Source organism: Chinchilla lanigera, unplaced genomic scaffold (genome assembly GCF_000276665.1).
Source record: "Chinchilla lanigera isolate Chin_1 unplaced genomic scaffold, ChiLan1.0 scaffold00054, whole genome shotgun sequence".
Taxonomy (NCBI): Eukaryota; Metazoa; Chordata; class Mammalia; order Rodentia; family Chinchillidae; genus Chinchilla; species Chinchilla lanigera.
The window spans coordinates 13,160,379-13,183,441 of record NW_004955455.1 but is presented as its reverse complement, the minus strand read 5'-3'; the positions used below and the strand labels follow the sequence as shown (position 1 = coordinate 13,183,441).

Below are 23,063 nucleotides of genomic sequence, written 5' to 3'. Positions count from 1 at the left end.
CGGTTTCTTTTGTAACTTTTCACAAATCAGTATTTCTTCCATTATAAACAATTCTCCCCACATACTGACCAAGTCAAATTCTCCAGGAAGAATATGAGTGGTTTACTTAATCACCATCACCCCTGTCTGGACAGAGCTGTTCGCACCAGGCTGCCTCACACCCTGCTGGCTACTGGGGGAATGCTGCATCCATGAGCTGATGATTCCTTCTGGTGGAGAGGGGGAGCTTAATTACACAAACAGCCCCAAATCACCGGCACAGTGTCCTCACTTACTCCAGCCTCACAGAGCCCATGTCCACCCTGCTTTTCCACATAGCGTGAGTCCAAGGTGGGGGAGCAGGGACGGCAACTTGGCTTTAGCAGTGCCCAAGCCTGGGTAAGCAGGTTTGTTGAATTTTGTTGAGTATTACTAGACCTGTTTCCTTACAGACACAACCCCTTCTCATAGCGAACCCTTACCAGTATGAAGGAGAGATTTCGAGGTGCACTTTTGTCTTTTTTAAAATTAGATGGACTAATGGTGTAGCTCAGAGGTGAATGGTATTTAACATGCGTGAGGCCTGAGTTCAATCCTCACCACCACCAAAATGAATAATTAGATGAATAAGTGAATAAAATTTATTTAAAACCTGGATGAGGAAGAGAGACGTTCCCTAGAAAATACAAATAATGGCCATATTTTTTATTTTTTTTGAGACAGGGTCTTGTCTCCCTTTACTGGTACCCAGGCCAATGCTCAGAATATATTTGAATGGATCTTCCTTTTTTTTTTTGGCCTTTCTGAAACAGGATTTCACCCTGCAGTTCAGACTGGCCTTGAACTCACCATGTAGTCCAGGCTGACCTTGAACTCACAGTGCCTTAGCCTGCCTTAGCCTCCTGTATGCTGAGATTAAAGGCATGCACCTACCCCCAGCCGGGATCTTTTGTTATTATTGTTGAATGATGTATTTTTTCCTTAGTACCTGGCAGTGACATTCCTCCCTTACCACAGGCACCCACTCTGGCCCTGGTGACACTGCCACCGAGAGGGACAGGCTGAGCCCGGCTGCTGTGGAAGGCACGCGTGCGCACACTGACCTCCTTTTCTATGATAGCCACTTGCTTCTTGGCCAGCTTCTCCAGCTCGATGGACGAGTTGTTGGCATGCGTCTCCACCTCCTTCTGTAGCTTGAGGCGGTGCTCGTCCATCTCAGCCTTCAGCTTGTTCTCCAGGGCGATCAGCTGCTTCTGGTGCTGGCGCCGCATCCGCTTATAACCTGACATCTGTTCCCGCAACTCGTTCTCCTGCTCATGCTCATGGATCTGCCGTGTAACCTGAATTGGGTCGGGGACAGAGCTCAGGTCACCAGGTTCCTGAGACACCAACTTTCAGGCAAAGGAGAACTGTCTCGCGTTATTTATCATCGTCACCCTTTGAAGACCTGCTCTCTGTCCAATGCTTACCTCTGCTCAGTCCTCTTTATGTACTTCCTCTCTCTCACGCACAGGACTATCCCATTCACGAAGTCATTTTATACCTGCATGAGGCAGGTATTGACCAACAGACGCAGAAATCGAGACTTAAAAGGGAGGTATAGTAATGCACTCATTCAGCCCAAATATGCTTGCATATTTTCGATCTGCCATCATATATTTGCCCAAGGCCATGCAGCTAATAAGGAGTGGAGCTGGGATTCAGGCCACTTCTGTCTGATTCCACAGCTACGCTATTTTTACTATGCCAGGACTGTTCAGCCTAAATGCTGCTGGCAAAGGGCTGTTGTGGAGTGCCGTCCTGTGTGGTGAGGGGTGGTCAGCATCATGCCTAGACTCCACCCACGAGGAATCAGTAGCAGCTCCCAAACCCTGCCAGTCCCAAGTGTCCTCAGACACGGCCAGATTTTCCCAGAGGGGCAGAATCTCTTCAGTTACGAAGCACTGCACTATTTTGTTATTGCCCTAACAGTTACAGAGATTCTGAATATTTCCTCAAACTGTGAACAGGATTTATTTATTTTCTATTGTTACAATGAAGAGGGGGAGACTATTTTCTTTTAAATCATCTGTTTTTCTCCAACCCCTTCTCCACAGAAGAAATGCTACATCATAATAATTTTCCTCTAAAAAGGAGAAAGTATTTCTGGGATGTTTGGATGACTGCTTTTGCTGGTAAGTCCCTTAACTCATTCTCAAGTGCGTATCCAGGTTGGACAGTGCAAACAAAACTACTGGAACCTCTTGTGTCTTTCTCCTGAATCTTTCAGGGTGTCCCAGCCCTTCCTTCAACCTATCATCCTTCTGGACTTTCCTGTAAGATTCCCTAATCACTTTCTTCTCATTTTTCTATTTTAGAAAAACATTTTAATTACAGAATAATTTTAGTTTTGTTGTTCACTAAGTGATTTATTCACTCCCACCCGCTCTAAGCAGCTTCTCCCCAACTGAACTCCTAAACAAGTTTTACTGGAGATTTTCATGCTGCTACTCATGCTCTGTACTATTTTTCAGTTTACGGGTCAAAGTGCATTTTAGACAAAGAACGACTTGTTTCTCTGCTCTTTTTAGGTGTCCCCTGCATACTAGACTGAGGCTTCACTATTAAGAGAGTGTAACGGGATAGTGTTATCAGAGTACACCACTGAACATCAGCCAAACTCTGAAACCTTTCTAGCTGCAACTACGAGGTTTCCCACTCACTTCTCTGTTCTGAAGGACAATCCTCCCTTGAAGTACAAGAAACAGGAGCAAAAGAGAGTTCAAGATCAAAAAAGGCTAACATCACCAAAAAAGGATCTAATTCTCTAAAGAATGTGAATGATCTATTTTACCATCACAATAATGTAATTTATTTATTTATTTATATTTAGGGTGCTGAGGACTGAACATGGGGCCTTAAGCATGCTATACTCAAGTTTTACTTTTTAGCTACACCTCCAGCTCCTTGTTTTGAAAAATGAACTTAGTTTCCAGATCAACTGAGGAAGGAAAGAAGTAGTTTGAAATATATATATATATTAAATATATATATATACTTCAGTATATAAGAAGTAGTTTGAAGTATAAGCTTTATTTCTTTGTGCTTATGCGTTTTTTTGTTTTTATTTTTCTTTGGCTTTTTGAGACAGGGTTTCACTATGTAGCTCAGGCAAGCCTTGAACTCATTATCTAGTCCAGGCTGGCCTTAAACTCATGATCCTTCTGCCTCAGCCTCTCAAGTGCTGGGATTGCATTCATGCACCACCATGCCTGGTTACGCTTATGTCTTTTTGATTTACAGTTTAGAGGAAAAAAATCTCAGTCAACAGAAAGGATCCAATTTAGTACTTTCTGAATTCAGTATTTTTTTTTCTCTAGATAAATGTGGTAGGAAAATATCTGCTCCAGGGAAATGAGTTTGAGATATTCTTTTATCCAGATACTTATTTTTTCTTATTTTAGTATTTTTTTTTTTTAGTATTGGGGATTGAGTCTAGTACCTTTGCGCTAAGCTACATATCCACTCCTTTTTATTTAGAGACAGGGTCTCACTTAAGTGGCTAAATTGCCCGGGTTGGGCTCAAATTTACGATCTTCCTGTCTCAGCCTTCCAAACTGCTGAGATTACAGGAATGTGCCACCACACCCAGTATTACTTCTATAATTGGATTTCCAGAGCTGAAGAAGGATACTCTTCTGCTACTGTGACACATTTAAAACTCGCCATAAGCACTGGCAAATGGCAATAAATGTTCTCATGTATGACCACTCCCCGGACCAGGAAGTCTAAAGTTAAAACAGAAATGAGCCAAGAAATACTTTCTGTCTTAATTGGCAGGTAGGCCCCAGTAAAGAGAGGGTCCCACCAGGGCATACCCAGTACAAGTACATGACAAAGACAAATAACAACACTCAATATGCTCTCATGGCCCCTCACTGAATTCCAGGGCAGGCGTTTTGGTCTTGAATGCTTCCCATCATTTGAGTAAATATCTTTTAAACTCCAAATATTATCAACTTCCATTTGTCACAATAAAACTTGTTAAGTTTCATATTTTTTGGAGGGGTACCTATAGAAATATTAAATTTTTTGATAGGCATGGTGGTGCATGCCTGCAATCCCAGCACTTTGGGAGGTTGAGGTGGGAGGATTGTAAATTCAAGCCCAGCCTGGGGAAGACCCTGCCTTAAAATAAAAAACAAAAAGGGGTTGGGAATAAGGTAGCTTAGTGCCAAGACGCTGGGTTCAGTTCCTAGTACTGGAAAAAAAAATCAGAAATACTAAGTTTTTATACTTCTGGGCTCAAGATAATTACATTTGAATAAAAGTATAACCAAATTTTTCATTTGTGAAGTATACCATGAAATATATTAAATATGTTAATTACATTGTGTATGCGTATGTGTGGTTTTTCTTTTGTTTGTTTTTTTCCGGTACCAGGAATCAAACTCACGACCTTGTGCTTGCCAGGCAGGCACTGTGCCGCTGAGCTAAACCCCCAGCCTCGCCTATGTGTTTTAAGTTTCTATTGGGTATCTGAGAAACACACCATTTGATCAGTATTTTTAAAATTGTTTTAATAAATAGTTTTAGGGCCAGAGGTATAGCTCAGTGGCACAAGTGCCTGCCTGGCAAGTGCAAGGTCCTGAGTTCAATTCCCAGTACCAAAACAAACAAACAAACTCTATAATAAATAATTTTATTATGCCGTTTGGTCTCAAAGTGCTTTCACATAAAATTTACCTGTTTTATAATATATGTTTGTATATATATTATTATCTTTTTTTCTTTTTCTTTTTTGAGGGAGTCTCATTACATTGCCCAGGCTTGCCTTGAACTCTCAATCCTCCCCAAAAAGTTAAAGCTGGAGAATGGTAAGTCTAAATTACAAACAGAATAATTCTGAGGATGGGAAGAAGAGAGATGTAGTGGCTACAGTTTTTACAATGGAAGTCTTAACCGTGATCAAATAAAAGCAAAAGAGGGTAGTGTCATCAGGGCACACAGAGTGGTTTACTAAGAGGAAATCCTTATTCTGCCCCTTCCTATACACCTGACCTTGGGCAAATGATTTAACCTCTTAAAATCTTTTGGTTTCTTCATATGTAAAGAAGAATTATGGGAGCTGGGCGTGGTGGTGCAAGCCTGTAATGCCAGCACTCGGGAGGCTGAGGCAGGAGGATCGTTGCGAGTTTGAGACCAGCCTGGGCTACAAAGTGAGCTCAAGGCCAGTCTGAACTGCATAGCGAGACCCTGTCTCAAAGAAAAAAAGGAAAAAGAACTATGATTACTTTGCTTGGGTTTCCAGACTGGATGAGATAATGCAGTCAGAGTGCCTAGCAAGATGTTTGACATGTAAGAAATATTCAATGCACAATGGTTTCCTTCCTTCTCCTGCCAGGTGCTGAGAAATGCCTTTTTTCCCTCTGCTTTGCAAATCAGATGATGGGGATACTGATCAGAATAACTGGATCCAAGAGTAAGGGCAGGTTTAGCAACGAAACATGGATTTTAAGGGTAAACACGGAGGTGGGCATGGTGGTGCACTCCTGCAATCCCAGCACTCCGGGAGGCTATGTGAGACAGGACGATGCCAAGTTGGAGCCCAACCTGAACAATTTAGTGAGACTCTGTCTCAAACTGAAAAATAAAGGCCTCAGGATATAGCTCAGTGTGAGGGTCCTGAGTTCAGTCCCAGTACCACCAAAAGATAAAGAAGAAAGAACAAACATGGGGCTGTGGGCTGGTACAGCACAGTCATAAACTAAGTACTTAGGATGCTCGAGGCTCTAAGTTCGTTAGGTAACACCTAGGGTATTTATAATTTCTATTTTTTCTTTTTATTTATTCATTTATTTTTTGTAGCGCAGGGCTTTAACCTAGGGCCTCATGCTGAGTCCTCTAGCCCACATGTGACTGCTGACTCTGAAGTATTACCCATTTCATATATTTGGAAAATGTAAAGAATTATAAATAAGTAAATGATAAATAATAAAAGGAGGACTGTAACTTTTTTTTTACAAAGTTTCTATCTATGTTTAATGCTATCCTATTAATTCCAGCAAAATCTGGTTCTAAAACAAACCCTTTTATTCAAAATGTGGAATGTGTCTACCATGTATAAAACACTGCACCAGAAAGCTAATAAGCAACTTATTGAAAATAAAACAGCAGCATGGTGGCTGATAATGCCACCTTTTTAAGAGATCACAGCCAATAATAAGATTATTTGTAAGAATCAAAATGATGCATGTGATAAAAGTGGCCACCTCAGCACTTAGCACAAACAAAATTCATAGCAAGTTCTTAAAAAGAATACAGTGAGTCCCATTTTGGCATTAGAGAGGTGACACTCCATGCTTTAGGTCACCTAAGGAAAAAGTGCTTTAAGTTCTTACCAAAAGTAATGATTGATACTAGGCAATTCTGCCTTATACCAGAAAACATTATATGAATAGCCATGAAATGCACACTTTTAAATCCAAATCCTCATATCATAGCAGAGCTTGAGGACACCGAATTTGGTCACTCATTTATTCAGTGTATTTACTGAAAGACTTTGGCCACATGGGTCGGACATGTTGATTGGACAGCCCAAGTGGAAAATGGTATCGGCAATGATAGTAGCAAGTTAAAAAGTCAAGAACAAGAAAGGAGATTGGCAGGACTTTGTAAGCATCCTCTGGTACACTGTCCAGTAAGATAACATACTTTCAACCTGGAGACAGAAGGTTCCTATGAGTCCAGGAGGGGTAAAATAGTAGCGTTTACTGCCAAAGCTCCTACTCTTACTCTTATATATCAAACTCCTTCAGGTATCCAATTTCACAATTAGTTGAATAATTGGGCTACATTTTTAAGACTCCACATGTAGATTCTCCTTTTGTGAGGTTGTCTACTGAATCTGGTAAAACCAAGTTAAAGAATCTACATTTGCATGAATAGAACAATAACCTTTTCTCCTCCATGTTCTTCTAGAAACTCCACACTAAGACTTGACTGCTTATGTTCCTCTCCTTAATATGTGTTCTGTCATAAATTCACCTGTCCTGTGAGACCATTGCGTTCCACTGAGAATCCTTTATAAGGCCAGCAGCTGAACTGTCTGGCAGAAATACATGGCCTTAGTATTCTTTATGTTAATGTCCACAATGGAAACTGCAAGTGACTTGGGGCATTACAAAATTTTAAGAAGTGACATCAGACATGGCAAGAGTTGAAAACACTCTCATGGGTGACTAATGCAATGAAAACGCTAGGCTCTCCATTTACTAGCACTGAAAATTTGAGGAAGGCACATCTCAAATGGCCAAGGAGTCAGAGCAGAAATTCTGAAGAAGTATATGACTAACCCTGTTCTCCAGGTAACAAATGAGCTCAATATGAACCTTCTTACAGAAGAAGAAAAAGGAGAGATTGAAAAGCGTGCTGTGAAATATCCCTCCCTCCTAATTCTTCAAAATAAGGTCAATAATTTTTGCCCTTAGAAGATTGTAATTAAAAAACTATAATTCTAAAGTTTCCTCTGGTTTCAAGGTTGGTGGCCCTTCCTTTTCCTTTGTTACAAATGCAACTGTGCAGCAGCACATAATAACACAAAAATCTCAGTTTTAAAGCGCCCCCCGAATAAAAGCATCTCGCAGTGAGAGCCTGTAGCTCACGTACTTCATTCTTGTCTACAACTTTATTCAGAAGCACAAGGTAGGAATAATGAGGGGAGAACCATAACGCTGGGCCTTGTTTACATTTATGTCAAAGAGGTAGGTTCATAAAACAAATTTTAGGAACAGTAATATTTTTTCTTAGATTGCAAGTTGATTTAAAATATATTCTCATCATTTATTTATCTTACAACTAAGAAACTGATTTCTAAATTTCTCCTCTTTTTTACTGTTCATTTTTGGACTTCTCTGCAGCTTGTTAGCACCTCCACTGGAATATTATTTTTTATTTTTTTTGTCTTTTTTTTGAGACAGGGTCTCTCTATGCAGTTCAGGCTGGCCTTGAGCTCACTTTGTAGCCCAGGCTGGTCTAGAATTCACAACGATCCTTCTGCCTCAGCCTCCTGCCCGAGTGCTGGGATTACAGGCATGTGCCACCACGCCTGGCCTTCCACTGGAATATTATGAAGAAAGAGTAAAACCAAAACCAATCAATCAATCAGTATAGTATTGCTACCAACTATGAGAAGTGAGGTATGATTTCAACAGTGACTTGATTACTCATTATCCTAGGCCTTCACTGTCATTTTTCTTGCACTTCTTTTATTTATGCCATTGTAGTTCTTTTCATTTGAGCTGGTATCCATTAAAACAATAGGATTCATAATATATTTTGAAACATTAAATACTTCTTTATGATATTTCTTTTTTTTTTTTTTTTTGGTTTTTCTCCGGTACCGGGAACCGAACTCACGACCTTGCGCTTGCCAGGCAGGCGCTTTTGCCGCTGAGCTAAATCCCCAGCCCCATGATATTTCAATGTCCTGACTTAATACTCCTATTGGAACTCACCTTTAAATTAATATAATGAGCAGTAAAATTGTGGGACTTGATACTACACATTAAAATAGCCATACCAATAATTATAGTGTCCAAAATAGGACATGGAACAATACAACATCAAACCACTTTTCCCTTCCATTAATTTAGTCTTCCTCTGAAAATCTTGAAATACAAATATCACTGAGCTCCGATAAACTTCCATAGTTCCAATGTGTGTTCTAAAAAGCACTACATTTGGAGATAGTGTACCTCAAAAACAACTTATTTTTGTGGTCAAAGCAACAAGCCATCACCTACTCTGTTTTTAAGTTAATACAGGAGCACAGGCCTTTTAGCAAATCAAAGCTCCATCAGAGACGGATCCCAGCAGTTCTCTGGATGGGCAGCATGAATGAAGCCTGTAGGATTCGGAGGGGCTCCTAAGGACTCTGCCTATAGCCTGGAGTGGCCTGGTATGGAAGCAGCTTTTATCATCCACATAGAGGACGACTGTGATGGCTGATACACACACGGAGTAGCCCTGGGTGGTTTCACAGATGCCCGCGTGAGATTATTTTGGCCTGGCGGTAGTAATATCTCCCGGGGAGGGAGGAGAGTCATGAATATATGATGTGGGAATGAGGGTGTGGCAAGTGGGAAAAGAGGGAACCTGTCCCAGAGGGGGGAAATCCGCTTGGTGTAATGTCTGCTTCCATGCAAAACCTGCTAATAGTGTTGAGGCTCTGTGGCTCTTCCCCATCTCTCCTTTAGCTACAACACGAGCAGGTTTAGATAAAGGTGCAAGTCTCGTAAGAGTCTGTGTTAAGTAGTAACAGTTCTCTCAAATGCCGTATTTCTTCTTTTGTCAGATACCATGGCATGGAGGTAATTATTATTTAATAATCCCATGATGCTTTATTTGGACTCTAAAGCACATTTTTAGGTGCTTAACAATCATTAGCAAATACATAGTGGACATTTTAAGATCTCCATTACACACTACAACATTCCTTTCAAATGAAAAATTGCCCATCAAAGAGATTACATGAAACTTCTATATAAAGGAACTTAAGAGTGGGATTATTTATAAGCAGTTTAAATTAAATTGCTTGCTTTTAGCGAGCAGCAGGAATAAGCAATATGTAGGTGCTTTAACTTCCATTTTCCTTATATTTGGATTTTTAAAGATTATAACCCAGGGTACATCTCAAAGATAATCAGAGCCTTTAAAACACTGGACAAATAAAAGTAGAAATCAGGTTTGAAAAAATAGGACAAGAAAAAATGATCATTTCTGGGTCGGCCTTGGATGATGTCATCATAGGTTCTAAATGTAATAGCCAAGCAGTGTATACTAACTCTTCCTGCCCATGTGACCTCTAACATCAATTTGGGCAAAACAAGTAATATTTCAATAATTTTTTGGGCTGGGAAGTGAGACCAAGGAGGAAAAGATTAAAGAGAGTTTAGAATGGCAAGGATGAAATGATGTGAGAGTGTGTGTGTGTGTGTGAGTGTGCGTGTGCGCGCGCAAGCGCGCACGCGCACGCGTGGGGGGGCTGAGGGGAGGAGGCATGAAAACTAACTCTTCCAGCACACACCCCTTTTGCTACTACAAGGGCATCCAGCAATCACATTTGCAATAGTAAAAATGCTGAAGAATCCTACCGTCTCTTTTCTTCCACAATCATCCCTGCCCTCTCCTACAAAACCTTTCTTGCTTTATTGATGTTAGGAAATTCTTCAGGGGTTAAATGGGGAAGTGCAGCCCCTACCATTGTTGCAATAAATAAATGAATGAACCAGAACGAACCAGCAATCCATCCTTGGGAAGCAAGGATCTGGCTTTTCTACAATTATAGTCTGCAGCCAGCAACCATGTATTTTTAAAAATTATCTTTTATCTTTTGATGTGTGTGCATATTACAGATACACAAGCATCTATACAAAAAGAAGCATAGTGCTCTGCACAGATACACATCACTATCTTTAAAAATATTCTTAGCATTATTTATTTCAATGAAAAGACAGCTTTTAAAAAAAATTGGATAGGCTTGCTACTTATCTCAAAGGCCTTATATTTTGCACATACAGCATATACAAATACACACAGACACAAACACACACACACACACACACACAGACACACAGATACACACAAAAAGGTGTTTTTTTCCCCCATGCCATAGACAATGCTAAAATATCTGAGATCAGGTTGCTATGCCAACAGATTCTTTTTTCTAAAATGAATAAAATTATTAGGAGGGAAAAAACATTCTTGACTCCTTTCTTCCCATCCATGGAGCCGTGAGAGGCTCAGGGAGGGCGAGAGGCTGCCAGACTGGGAGGAGGGGAAGGAAGGGAAGGTGGGTAGAGGGGTGTTTGCTTACCAAAGATGCTGATTTGATCGTGGCAAAGCGCTCTCGGTTCCGGTAGTGGAGGGCCTGGCTCTGAACTGACTGGGTAGGCCGCGGCTCAGGCCTGGGATCGCCGTGGCCCGCCTCATCCCTTATGAATACATGATCCTGCAGAAATGGATAAAAACAAGGAGAAAGTCCAGCTGTGCTCTTTCCTCGCCGGCTGCCTCTCTCTCACCCCTCTTTCTGCACAAGCACTGCTGTTTGAAATGCATAGTTTAGCTCTCTGCTAGTCCCCGCAGCTCCCACGGTACAAAATGAATAAGCAACACATTGCAGCCTTCAGTTAGGAATGTCAGCTGATCGCTAGTGGGATGCCTTCTGAATCCCTGGCAGGCTTTTTCTTTACCTCCAGAATTACATATATGCAAAAGAAAAAAAGAATAGAAAAAACAATGCAATGTACAGACTCCTTAGAACAGTTTGCTTAAAACGCTGTAACCAAATAATTCCTTTAAAAATGTCATGTCCATGTCTAGCAAGGAGGATGCTGGTGGCTTTTAACATAAAAGCGAGCCTCCGCCTCATTCCCTTGAAAGATCTGCGTTCTCAGTTTAATTTTATTTGAGATCTGGTCGGTAGGATCATCGTTCTGCCTAGAATCAGTGGAGGCTTGTGCTGAACTGCCTCTCTATCTTGTGCTGGGAAGATTCGGCAGTCACTGAGGGATCCTGCTTTCCAGTCATGATCGTACACAGTTCTAGCACCTTCTCTCTACAGCTTCTGAAAGGATTTTTTTTTTTTTTTAGATTTAAAGAGACAGGCATACAATTTCAACCAAATGGTACTTTCACAAATTCTCCCTCAACTCAGCATTTAGGTATGTCACCAGACTAGGAAAAGCTGGAATTTAATGCCCTTGACTGATTTAATCAAGTCTTTGCTTCTTGATGGGGAAAGATGATTAATCTTATTCTAACACTCAGTGAAAAATAACATTCCCTGGAAGGATAATAATGGATGTTTCTTAAATGCAACTGAAATGACTTTTAAAGGGGAAAATGCTTTTAAAAGGAAGATTCTTCTATCTATAAAAGATGAAGTGATCAGTCAGCAAGTAGCGTTAGCCCTTCAGAAAAACAAGACCCTCTAGTAATTTACAGCTTAAAAACATGTACAATCATGGGGGATTTTTAGATGGTACATGTTCAGGATGGGGAAGTAGAAATTAATTCCTTATTTTCCTAGGGTCTTAGGAGAAACCATTTGTGAGAAGTCAGTTTTGCATTTTGTCCATGACTAGTTGAAAAATTTTTAAAAATAATTACCCTTTCCTTCAATGGAAAGCAAAAATTAAGGAGATTTAGAAAATATAGAATTTTATTATTATCTGAAATTTTGAAAAGTCACTACGCATGATTCTTTAAGGAAAATTAAATTTTGTATCCAGATTTTTATGTAAAAGCCACAACTCAAGATTTAATTTATCCTTGAACTGATTTTCTTTTATATACTTAAAATGTTTTGATATGTTGGGAAGGTATTTACTATTACATCTATGTTTAGACATTTTTTTTTTCCCATTTATGTGTTACTATAGTTTAAGTAATGAAGTAATCTTTAATAAATTTGTAGTTGTGGGCATAGACACCAAATTCAAGAGAGCTTCTAAAGGTATGCTGTCCAATAAGATAGCCATTAGTCACATGAAATATATATCACATTTAACTATAGAATTTTATATATATATATATATATATATAAAATCGGTATGTTTTTGTGGTACTGGGGATCTGAGGATTAAACCCAGTCTTCACCAAGCTATAACTCTCACCTTTTTTTATGGGATAGGATCTTGCTAAGTCATTAAATTGCCCAGGCTGGCCTCAAATTTGTGATCCTCCTTCTTCAGTCTCTCTAGTGCTGGAATTATATGGATGTGTCACCACACATGGCTTGAATGTAATGTTTAATTTAATTATTATTATTATTATTATTTTTAGTACTGGGAATTGAACTCAGGACCTTGAGTTTGCCGGGCAGGCACTGTGCCACTGAACTATCTCCCCAGCCCCAAATGTAATATTTTATTTTTTAAATATTTATTTATTTATTTATTTATTTATAGGCATTGTCTCACTGTGTAGTTCAGGCTGGTCTTGAACTCACTATGCAGCCCAGGCTGGCCTCAAACTCACAGTGATACTCCTGCCTCGGCCTCCTTAGAGCTGGGATTATAGGCGTGCGCCACCACACCTGGTGTCAAATGTAATATTTTAATTAAAATGAAATAAAATGTAAAATTCAGTTCCTAAGTCACACCAGCTACATTTCAAGCCCTCTGTGGCTATACTTAGTAGCTATCAGAATGGACAGCACAGATAGAGAATGTTTCTACCACTGAAGAAAGGGTTTTTTAGGCCATGCTGTAGGTTAAAAATGTATCACTTAACCTATATTTTTGAAACAAGCAAATGCTTGAAGGATCAGTGAAGAATATTGTGCATGGCTGGGTGTGGTGGCGGATGCCTGTAATCCCCGCATTTGGGAAGCTAAGGCAGGAGGACACTGTGAGTTTGAGGCCAGCCTGGGCTATATAGTGAGTTCAAGGCCAGTGTGAACTACATAGTGAGACCCTGTCTTGAAAAACAAAATAAAAAAAAAAAAGATTATTTTTTGTTATTTCCCAGGAAATCTGACTTATTTAATGTGAACAAGCAGTGGGTGTGTGAGTAGGATTAAGGCAGTAGGCGTAAGGTTCTAAAGAGGAAGACACTGGGATCTGCTACTTTTTTTACCACTGTGTATTTATTAACAGATCATATTTATGTCTACAATTGAATTTACTTAATCCAGGAGAAGCACGTAGCTTTTAAATGTCCAACTAAAGACACACAGAGGTAGAGGCTTGTGGTTTTATAAGCAGCCTTAGGAAGTCACACTTTTGGTGAGTATTCATTGGTTAGCTTATTAAGCACACCATTGAGACATAGACCTCAAATATGAAGCAGTTGCTAAGTTTCAAATTATAGTAAATTGATTTACAAAGATAACCAGGGACAGCACATCAAACAGAACTTAATGTGCACAATTTATATACACACACACACACGCATATACATGTATATATAAATGCTAATTATATGTATATATAATTGCTTTGGTTTGTTTTATCACTGATAAAAGTTAGTATTTTGGTTTTAGGATCCTGCTTATCAAATCATAAGTTATACTACACTTTCTAAGTTTATTAAATGTAAGGAAATCTAAATACATCAGAAGAGTTAAAACTCAAAATCATTTTAATTTTAGCTGACGTACATAATTAACCCAGTAAAATATTTTAAAAAATGCTATTTTAGAAGTTACTCTGAAGAACAGATACAAAATTTTAATCTATTTTAAATACAAAAAATAATGCTAACAACATCATTTTTTGCTTTCCCCTAAAGTGTGTGTCCTTTTGTAAAATAATTCTTAGTTTTTCAGTCTTGTATAACAAAGACTACCATCACTAAAAGTCTCTTTTTTCCCACCACTTATATAAATGAATTTTATTGCTAACTGAGGTATAACATATGCTTTTTTTTTTTTTTCACTAAAAGTCTTAAAATATTATACAAAGGACAATAAAATGGGGCCACATTTTGGTTTAACAGTAGGTACCCATTTCAAGTGCATTTGGAAATGATTTTTGCAGGGGTCATGTTGGGTATCGAACTCTGGGCCTTGCTAAGCATGTGCTTTATTACTGAGCTACACCCCCCAACTCAGGAAATGAATTTTTAAATGCTCAAGTCCATTGCATAAAACGTGTTCCAAACTCTGAAGACAACTTAATGAACAATTTAAACATGAGGGGAGCGTGACTTAGGAAGTATGCCCCAACAAATGAAAGCATCAACTTTCCTGGGTACATTGTGCATCAGCTCTATTGCCCCTCGTAGCAGCAGTCCCTCTGAAAATGACAACTATACCTGGCTCTCAGAATTTCTCAACTGCACACATTTTGCAATTAATAATAGAAAGGGTCAATTTGCTATTTGATGCGGTGAGGCAATAGATGCAGATTATTTGCGAATGATGGTGACAGGGCCAACCTCTTCTTTGAAGAATGATTTTAGAAGATGAAGAACAAATATCATGTTCTACTTTACCAAGACCAAATATATGGCTTGGATGTCATTTATCTTTAAACCATTATCATCCAGAAACAAACAAAATAGTTCCTTGAAATTCCAATAGGATTAGGGACCAGTTTTAAGTAAATGTGTGTTAGCCTGATACATTCATGACATCCTTTCATTATAAAAGATAAACTTCTGCAGATTAAAAAAGCTGTCATAATGTTTGCTCAAAATCTTTAATGGAAAGAATTAAACTTCTATGCACTACAGTGAAATATATGAAGTAGGGGGTACAAAGGTTACAGTTATACCCTGGACAAGAGGCTTTACTTTTATCTAGAGGTTTCCCCTGAGTATCTGTCATACTTCAGAGATGAAGATTCATAGTGTCATCACTTGCCTATGGTTTACATGAACTTGAACTTGCGCTTGGAAGCCACTTCTCTGCACGCCCATGTGTCTTGGGTCTACCTTTATCACAGTGCTCATCACACTTACTTGTCTATCTCTGTGTGAGATTGTAGGTTTTGTGAAGACACAGCAAACGGGGATGAAAAACCCTCAGTCTCCCCAGCACCTGGCATAGTGCTTGATACTTAGTCGGCATTCAGTAAATGTTTGCTGAATAAATAAGCTTAAGAATATAGGTCTGGGAGATTTGAAGAAAATGACATTTTCTCTTGGATTATTTAACAGAATTCAAATTTGTATTTCATAAAAACCTGCCACTCTCTGTACTCTAAGGAAGTCGTAAAATAGTGACACACACACAAGCACACCCTGCTGTGGTGGGGGTGTGCGTCTCTAAGACTGGCTTTCATCTGATAGCAAGAAGCCTTTCTATAGCCTCTCACACTTCTGCACTGCAGAGAAGGAATCAGCAAATCCAAGGTCTTTCTTTTGTTCATGTCAAAATTATTAAATGATAATTATTAAATGTTGAAGCAGAGGTAGTTATCAAAAACCTGGGGCTGGAGGATGGGGAGAAGGTAGAAAATGGTATCTTAATCTGGAAGGGTAGTTGGGAGCAGAAGGCGGAGGCTGGGGATGAGGATCTAGGCAGCTCTGTGTCTTCAGATGATAACTTACTTTTACTTTGTCAACTCTGAGTTCCAGAGTTAAAGAACCTAGCCCTCTGTTCAGTAAAATCACAGGAGAGGTCACTGAAACAAGTGGAAATTAAACTAGAACTTCCTAGCTCCTCAAGGACATTTCCTTTTTTCCTCCCACAGAAATGATACAAGTTGTTTTTTTCTTTCCAAAGAAAAGGAGGAAAAATGGAAAAGAATAAATACTAATATGAAGAGCCAAGTGAATGAACTTTAAGAGTTATGGGAGAATGATTTACAAAAATATTTTCTCAAAAGACATTTTTTTTCTCTAAGTGATCCCTAAAAAGGAGAACACTACGATTGGACTTTCGGTATGCTATATACCTAAAATAACATTGACTGAAGAGCAGTGCTCTTAATATATGAAAATCTTAGTCTATACTGATACTAGAAGGTAGCAGAAGACAAAGGTAATTAATTCTAGAGTTTAATAAAACACAAGCATTTCCCCCCCTATATTATAAGGGATTAAATACCCAGGGCCTTGTGCAGCTAAATCTATACTCTACTACTAAACTATACTTCCAGTCCCTCAGGCATACTTTTAATTGACAAATTAGAAAAATATAGATTATTGAGTAGGACAATGATCTGTTTGCAGTGGCTGCACACACAGTGCTTTTTTTTGTGGTATTGGGGAGTGAACTTACGGCCTTCATACTGAGCTACATCTCTAGACCTCTTTTTTTATTTTTATTTTTATTTTTTGGTTTTCTTTTTTTTTTTATTTTTTTGCCGGTACTGGGACTCTAACTCTCGACCTTGCACTTGCCATGCAGGTGCTCTGCCGCTGAGCTAAACCCCTAGCCCCCTATTTTTTGTTTTTTTGAGACAGGGTCTTGCTATGCAGTTCAGGATGTCCTTGAACTCACTAGGTAGTCCAGGCTGGCCTCAAACTTGTGGCAATTTTCCTGCCCAGCCTACCAAGTATGGGTATTATAGGTGTGTGCCACCAAACTTGCCTTTTATCTTTTAATCTGAGATATATCTCTTGCTAAATCACTAAGTTGCCCAGGCTGGGCTCAAACTTTCCATTCTTCTGCTTCAGCCTCCTAGCGGGCTCGGATCAGAGGCATGTGCCACCATGCCCTCCTGGCACAATGATTTTAAGAAGTAAGATGAAGGAAGTAAGCTAGATGACCACAGAGAAACTAAACTAAATTAAAAATTTGCCCTGGACATGAGCAAAATATATTACACACATTGAACCTCCCCCAATATGAAAGCGGGCGGCTGACAGGACAAGGGGGATGATGTCGGGAGGTGGTAAAAATGATCGAAGTATTTGGTGTGCATGTATGAATCCAATGTGCATAACCAATTAAAAAGCAAGTGAAAAAGCTTTTTCCCTAGAGTCACTTGTGAATTATTAAATCTTGAGGAATACAGTTCTGTAAACAGAGTCCATGTTAGGGTTTATGTCTTGATGACCCCAAGAGCCTCATGTGCTCAGAGGCGGGGCTTTTGGAGGGCTTAGATCTGGCCTGCTATGGCTGACTTGCTGTTGGGAGATGGGGCCCGGTCAGAGGCAGTCACTGGGGGCGTGGCCTGGAAGGGTGTGTCTCCCTCGTGGCCCCTCCCTCTCCCTCTCTTTCTTGGCCCCCATGCAGTGAGCATTAGACTTCCACCCAGGCCCTTCCACCTGGTTGTTCTACCTTGGAGTCCTCGGCTATGGATGGAACAGGGAGCTAAAATGACCTCTCCTCCTTAGATTGTGAGCATTGGCATTGTGTCCCAGTGGCAGAAAAGTGACTCAGTCTACCTGCGGTTTAGTATCAGGTGCTTACTCTGTGACGGACACGGTGCTGGGTGGCAGGAAAGAGAGGGACCCTTGAGGACTTACCAGCCCAGGGACAGGGTGACTCAGGGCAGTGCTGGTGACAGAGGAGAAAGAGTTTAGAGTTGGTTTTGTCAGATCATTAAGGGCCCAGGAAAGAGGGAAGAACTGGAGAGAAAGAAGTAACGTGAAGTTAGGATGCCACAGGAATATTTTCAGTGTCCCACTTTATATTCTAGGGGCTTCATTTGTGACAGAAAGCACAAGTCCCATGCTCACTAGTTACACACGGCCCTTAGAAGTGAGTTCACTTCTTGTATCAGATAGTAATGTGTTTCACGTCTATGATTTGACTCATTTAGGTTATGTATCGATTATAAGAATTAAAGGGGCAAAAATTCATTCATTTTTTCCTGTCTGTATTTCTTGTTCTGGAAATTGAACACAGCACCTCTGCACTGAGGTCTTTTTACTATTTATTTGGAGACAAAGTCTTGCTAGGTCACTGAGTTACATAGGCAGGGCTTAAACTTGTGATCCTTCTGACTCAGCCTCCAAGAGTGCTGGGATTATAGGTGTGCACTGTCACACCTGACTTACCCTTATTCTTGCATTTTGTTACTTATCAATGTTTTTAACATCCTGGGTAATATTAGTGGATAAAATATTCAGTTAACTCATTCAAGCCATAAAGACAATACTTATTTAACACTTTTAATCTATTATGTCCCATGAACTGGATTAGCATGATGTTTAGTATTTGATAATTAATTTTGTTGTTGTTGTTGAGACAGGATCTCACTATGTAGTTCAGGCTGGCTTTGAACTTGCAGCAATCCTCCTGCCTCAGCCTCCCAAGTGCTGGAATTACAGGCATGTGCCACCATATCTGACTCATGATAATTTTTTCATCCACTCACTTATACCATAGTTTTTTACTGAGTGTCCATACTGTGACAGACACTGTATTGGGGATACAGTGCTGAAAAAGCAGGCCTAGTTTTGGCCTGACAGAATTTACATTCTAATGAAATAGCAGATAAAAATATTAATACATAAGAAAATGTTATATAGTGACAAGAATTTAAAAAATAGGATAGTGAGATGATGGTGGAACTGTTTATTATATGATAATATAATGATATAATAGTTATTCTAAAATTCTGAGACATGGAACCAAAATAAAAAACAGAGTTTAAGCCAGGAGTGGTGGTACTCATTTGTAATGCTAGCAGTTAGGAGGCTGAGGCAGGAGGATGGTTACAAGTTTGAGGGCAGCTTGGGGTATATAGTGCGCTCAAGGCCAGCCTGTACTACATATCAAGGCTCTGTCTCAAAAGCAAAAACAAAAACCAACCAAACAAACAAAAAAACCCCAAAACAAACAAAAGAATTCTCAGACATCAACTCATGCAAAACTAGTGTTTTGTAAAACCATGTTGCTTGATGTTTTCCTAAAATAATTTTTGTGGTCATAGATCATGACACCTTCAGAAAAGCACTGCTCAGGTCCTCCAGTAAGGAAGGACTTTCTGCCCTAAGTTGCTAGTAGTCACCTGGGCTGTCTGTTCCTTTGGGACCACCCCTCAACTACCCAGAGCAGACCTGCCCAAGTTCATGCCCTTCCTGGTTACCCAGATGCAATGACAATGAAGGCTGGGGCCTCTAGGCCTGGCCATTTCTGTCCAGGTGGACAGCTCTGAGGGGCCACTGGAGCTCTGAGCTCCCTGTGGGGGCTGAGGTTTCCAGCAGACCTGCCGCTCAGTCCACTCTGCCCACCGCCGCTGCTCCCCCTCCTTCCGGCAGGTGTTCATCCCTAGAATCCAACCTGTGACACAAATGTTTTTAGAACCCATGTGTGACACGGTGCAGCTTCTGTCCTTCCATGTAGAGAGGCTACTGACTGGAGCAGTGGCTTCTAGAAAAATCCCCTTTTCAGGGGAACTCTGAAGCAGACCCTAAATAGAGAATATGAGTGCAAAGCAGAGTTTCCTGCAGGGAGTATGCATGACAGGAACAGAAGCACTGGATTTTAGACCTGGAAGGGAGGTTTAAAATCACACAGAACAAATCTTAGCAGAAAATCGTAACTGGTCAAAAGGAGAAACTGGGGAGAAACTTCTAGACTAAGTTTGTGACCTGTTCAAAGTAAAATACAATTCATAGTGGACATGGAGCTAAAAATTAGTTTCCTCATCCTATAGTCTAACATATAAAACCTACTCGGAGTTTAAGATCCTATTTCATTTATGTTCTAAGTTTTAGGAACCTGAGTAAACCCACCCATGTAAACTTCTGAACAGCTTTTCATTTCTGTTGTTTTTAAAGAGAAAATATTTTTAAGCCTACGTATAGGGACTTAATGGATGTCATGAAGAGACAGCATGCTCATCATTAAATTTTCACGTATTTTATAGTCTATTTTTCTAGCCTACTTATGTTTTAAGGTTAGCTCATTCTATATTTTACTTGTAAAAATATGCTTTGATTCTCTTCTACCACATTTCCTCTCTATATTTCACAGTAAAATAGAAATATATTATATAATTTCAATTCTTCCTGACATTGTTTTGTGAATAAAATACAACTATCTACTGTCTCAGCACATAAATTATATCTATTCTTCCAAAGGGATTATATCAGGGAGAGAAAAATATGGAAAGACCCACTTACCACAAGGTAACGCTGCAACAACATGCTAAAATTAAGATTAAAATCCCTAGGGAGTTCTAGACCACAGTCTTCTTTCTTGTTGATTATATCAGTAGTATCTTTTTTTTTCTACTTCTGAATGCTCATCTGATAGTAAAAAGATTCACTCCAGTTGTTCTTTTGCTCCCTATACCTATGGTGCTCCAGAGGTGACAGGAAGGAGAGTCAGTCCTGCCGGCACCCAGAACAACTCCCCCTATGAACACAGTCCAGATAACCTTCTTTTCTACTCTTCAAATGCATGGCCACTTGCTCAGGTTCAAAGGAGGCCAAGCCAGCTGGCAGTGCTGGGCTTAGTAGAGTTCTTTTTTTATTAATGTATTTTTTTATTAGTCCATGTTTGCAGAATGTGATGATTACATTTGTTGTGGGGAGTCTGCACCACATCTTCACTTTGTTTCTGTTGCCTTGCCTTCCTCTTCCTCCCCCCCCCACCCGCTCTGACTCTTAATCTCCCTCTCAAGTGAAAAAGCTCTATTTCCATTTCTTTTTTATTCCATTTTTTAAAGATCTTGTTTCCTGATCTTCTTTCTCCTCCTTCTCTTCCTCTTCTTCTTCTTTTTTTTCCCCCTTTATTTGTAATGCTGGGGATAGAACCCAGGGCCTTGTGCATGCTAGGCAAGAGCTCTACCACTAAGCCACATCCCCAGCAAAAATCCTATTTCCCTTCCTTTCTTCCCCTTCGATTTCTGCACCTCTCTGATATTGCTTCTTTCCTCAGACTTCCATGGCAGCTTACTAATGTGAGCTCCACTGCCTCTCCTACTTGACTGGGCAGGTAACTTGCCAGGCGCCAGCCTCTCTGCCTTCCTCACCTTCTGAGAATGAGATGATGCTTTTGTCTCAGGGCCTCCATACCTATGGCTTTATGATCTACGCCAGTCTCTCGTCCCAAGCTAGTTAGCTTCCACTTGTCTTTGAGGTTTTGATTTAAATGTAATTTTGTCAAGTAGGATTTCCATTGTGCCCTTCTAGACTAAGTGTAATTGACCCAGAGCAAACTTCATTAGAATACTGTAGCAATTTTTGTGCAGTAATTCGCTTAGTCTCTCCTACAAAGGATGAGCTCCATGAAGACACCATGCTTGTTTTATTTTCTCTGCATCGTATGTTCTACCATTGCTTCTGGTGGAGTTAATGACTAAATTCATCAGTCCTAGAAAATAAACATGTATCCATCCACTATTTACAACTGGACAACCATGTATTGTTCTCTTGTCTTCCTACTGTCCCAGGCAGTTTCTCCTGTCCGCCTCAAAAGCACCATCAGTAGAAGTATACGTCAAAACAACGTCTCAAACATGGTGTTCCACAGGACTGGAATGTGATCACTGCCATTCACTATAATAAGTATATGTATTCCTCACTACCCTCAAGAAGAAAAATGATGAAGGATCCTTTCCTACAACTCCATTTTATGGACTGTTTACTAAAGTCTCTTTTGGAGAATTCCTATGAAGAATCATTGACAATCCTGTGAAATACTCAATTTATAGAAATTGCCTTGAAAGACGCTTTACATTTTTAAGAATATTTTTTCATAAAGAATTTCAGCTTATGATAGGCTTATATGAAATTAAGATGTTTAAAAAAAAAGAAATTAAGATGTTTAATTGGAACCAAAATAAAAAAAATAGAATCATTCATTCAGTCAGAATATTGGGCTGGAACATCACTCACTGGTAGAGTACTTGCCTAGCACATGCAAGGCCCTGGGTTTGATGCCTGGCACCATAAAAATAAATAAATTAAAAAGTCAGAATATTTAAACCAGTGCAGAGCTTGTGGTAACAGAAATATAAACAAAGTCAGGCATGGTGGTGCATGTCTATAATCCCAGCAGCTGGGTGGCTGAGGCAGGAGGATTACTGCAAGTGTGAAGCCAGCCTGGGCTACACAGTGAGCTCAAGGCCAGCCTGAACTACATAGGGAGACTATATACTGTCTTAAAAAAGGGGTGAGGAAAGAAATAGAAATATAAACAATAAATATGAGAAACAGCAGAGAAGAGTAAAAACTGTCTCTAAAACAAATACAGTCATACTGTGGTGTTTCTCTACTTTGCAACTTGTAAAATTTGGTACCGGATACATTTTGATGCAAAAATTTTGTCCTGGGACAGGCAGTTTGCTTTACATGATATGCAAGCTGGAGCTTGTTGGTGTCAGTTGCCTTGTTACTCACTACCCTTTCCAGCCAAAACAGTTTGTTTAGTACTCATCATTTTTGATTCCTGTTATGCTGCTCAGAACCAACACAGACGAGAGCCGAGCTACCACTGTAGTATGCTGGGACTGTAGACTAAGAGGTGGACTTCTGACAGGTCACACTTGGGAAACCACAGCAGTACGCAGGATGAAGGCTTTTGGTTTAGACAGGGCTGGATGGATCCTGACATGATGATGTAGAGATTTGTGTGCCTTTATTTATTGATGATGGTGGACATGAGACCGAGAAGAGAGGAAGGAAGCTGAAGAAATGGGCCCACAGGTAGCCCGCACATGTAGCCGCTGTCACTGTTTTGCTGTAAGAAA

General features: G+C 39.9%; 1 protein-coding gene across 2 annotated transcripts in view; it reads right to left on the bottom strand.

Annotated features, from left to right (window-relative positions):
* Taok3 (TAO kinase 3) overlaps positions 1-23,063 on the bottom strand; it is a 186,922-nt gene that overhangs the window by 24,098 nt on the left and 139,761 nt on the right. For both annotated transcript variants that reach the window (XM_005396533.2, XM_005396534.2), the window contains exons 14-15: positions 10,835-10,969; positions 1,083-1,319 (exon numbers count right to left, since the gene is read on the bottom strand). In XM_005396533.2, the coding sequence (XP_005396590.1) occupies positions 1,083-1,319; positions 10,835-10,969 (372 nt within the window). The remainder of the gene's footprint in view (positions 1-1,082; positions 1,320-10,834; positions 10,970-23,063) is intronic.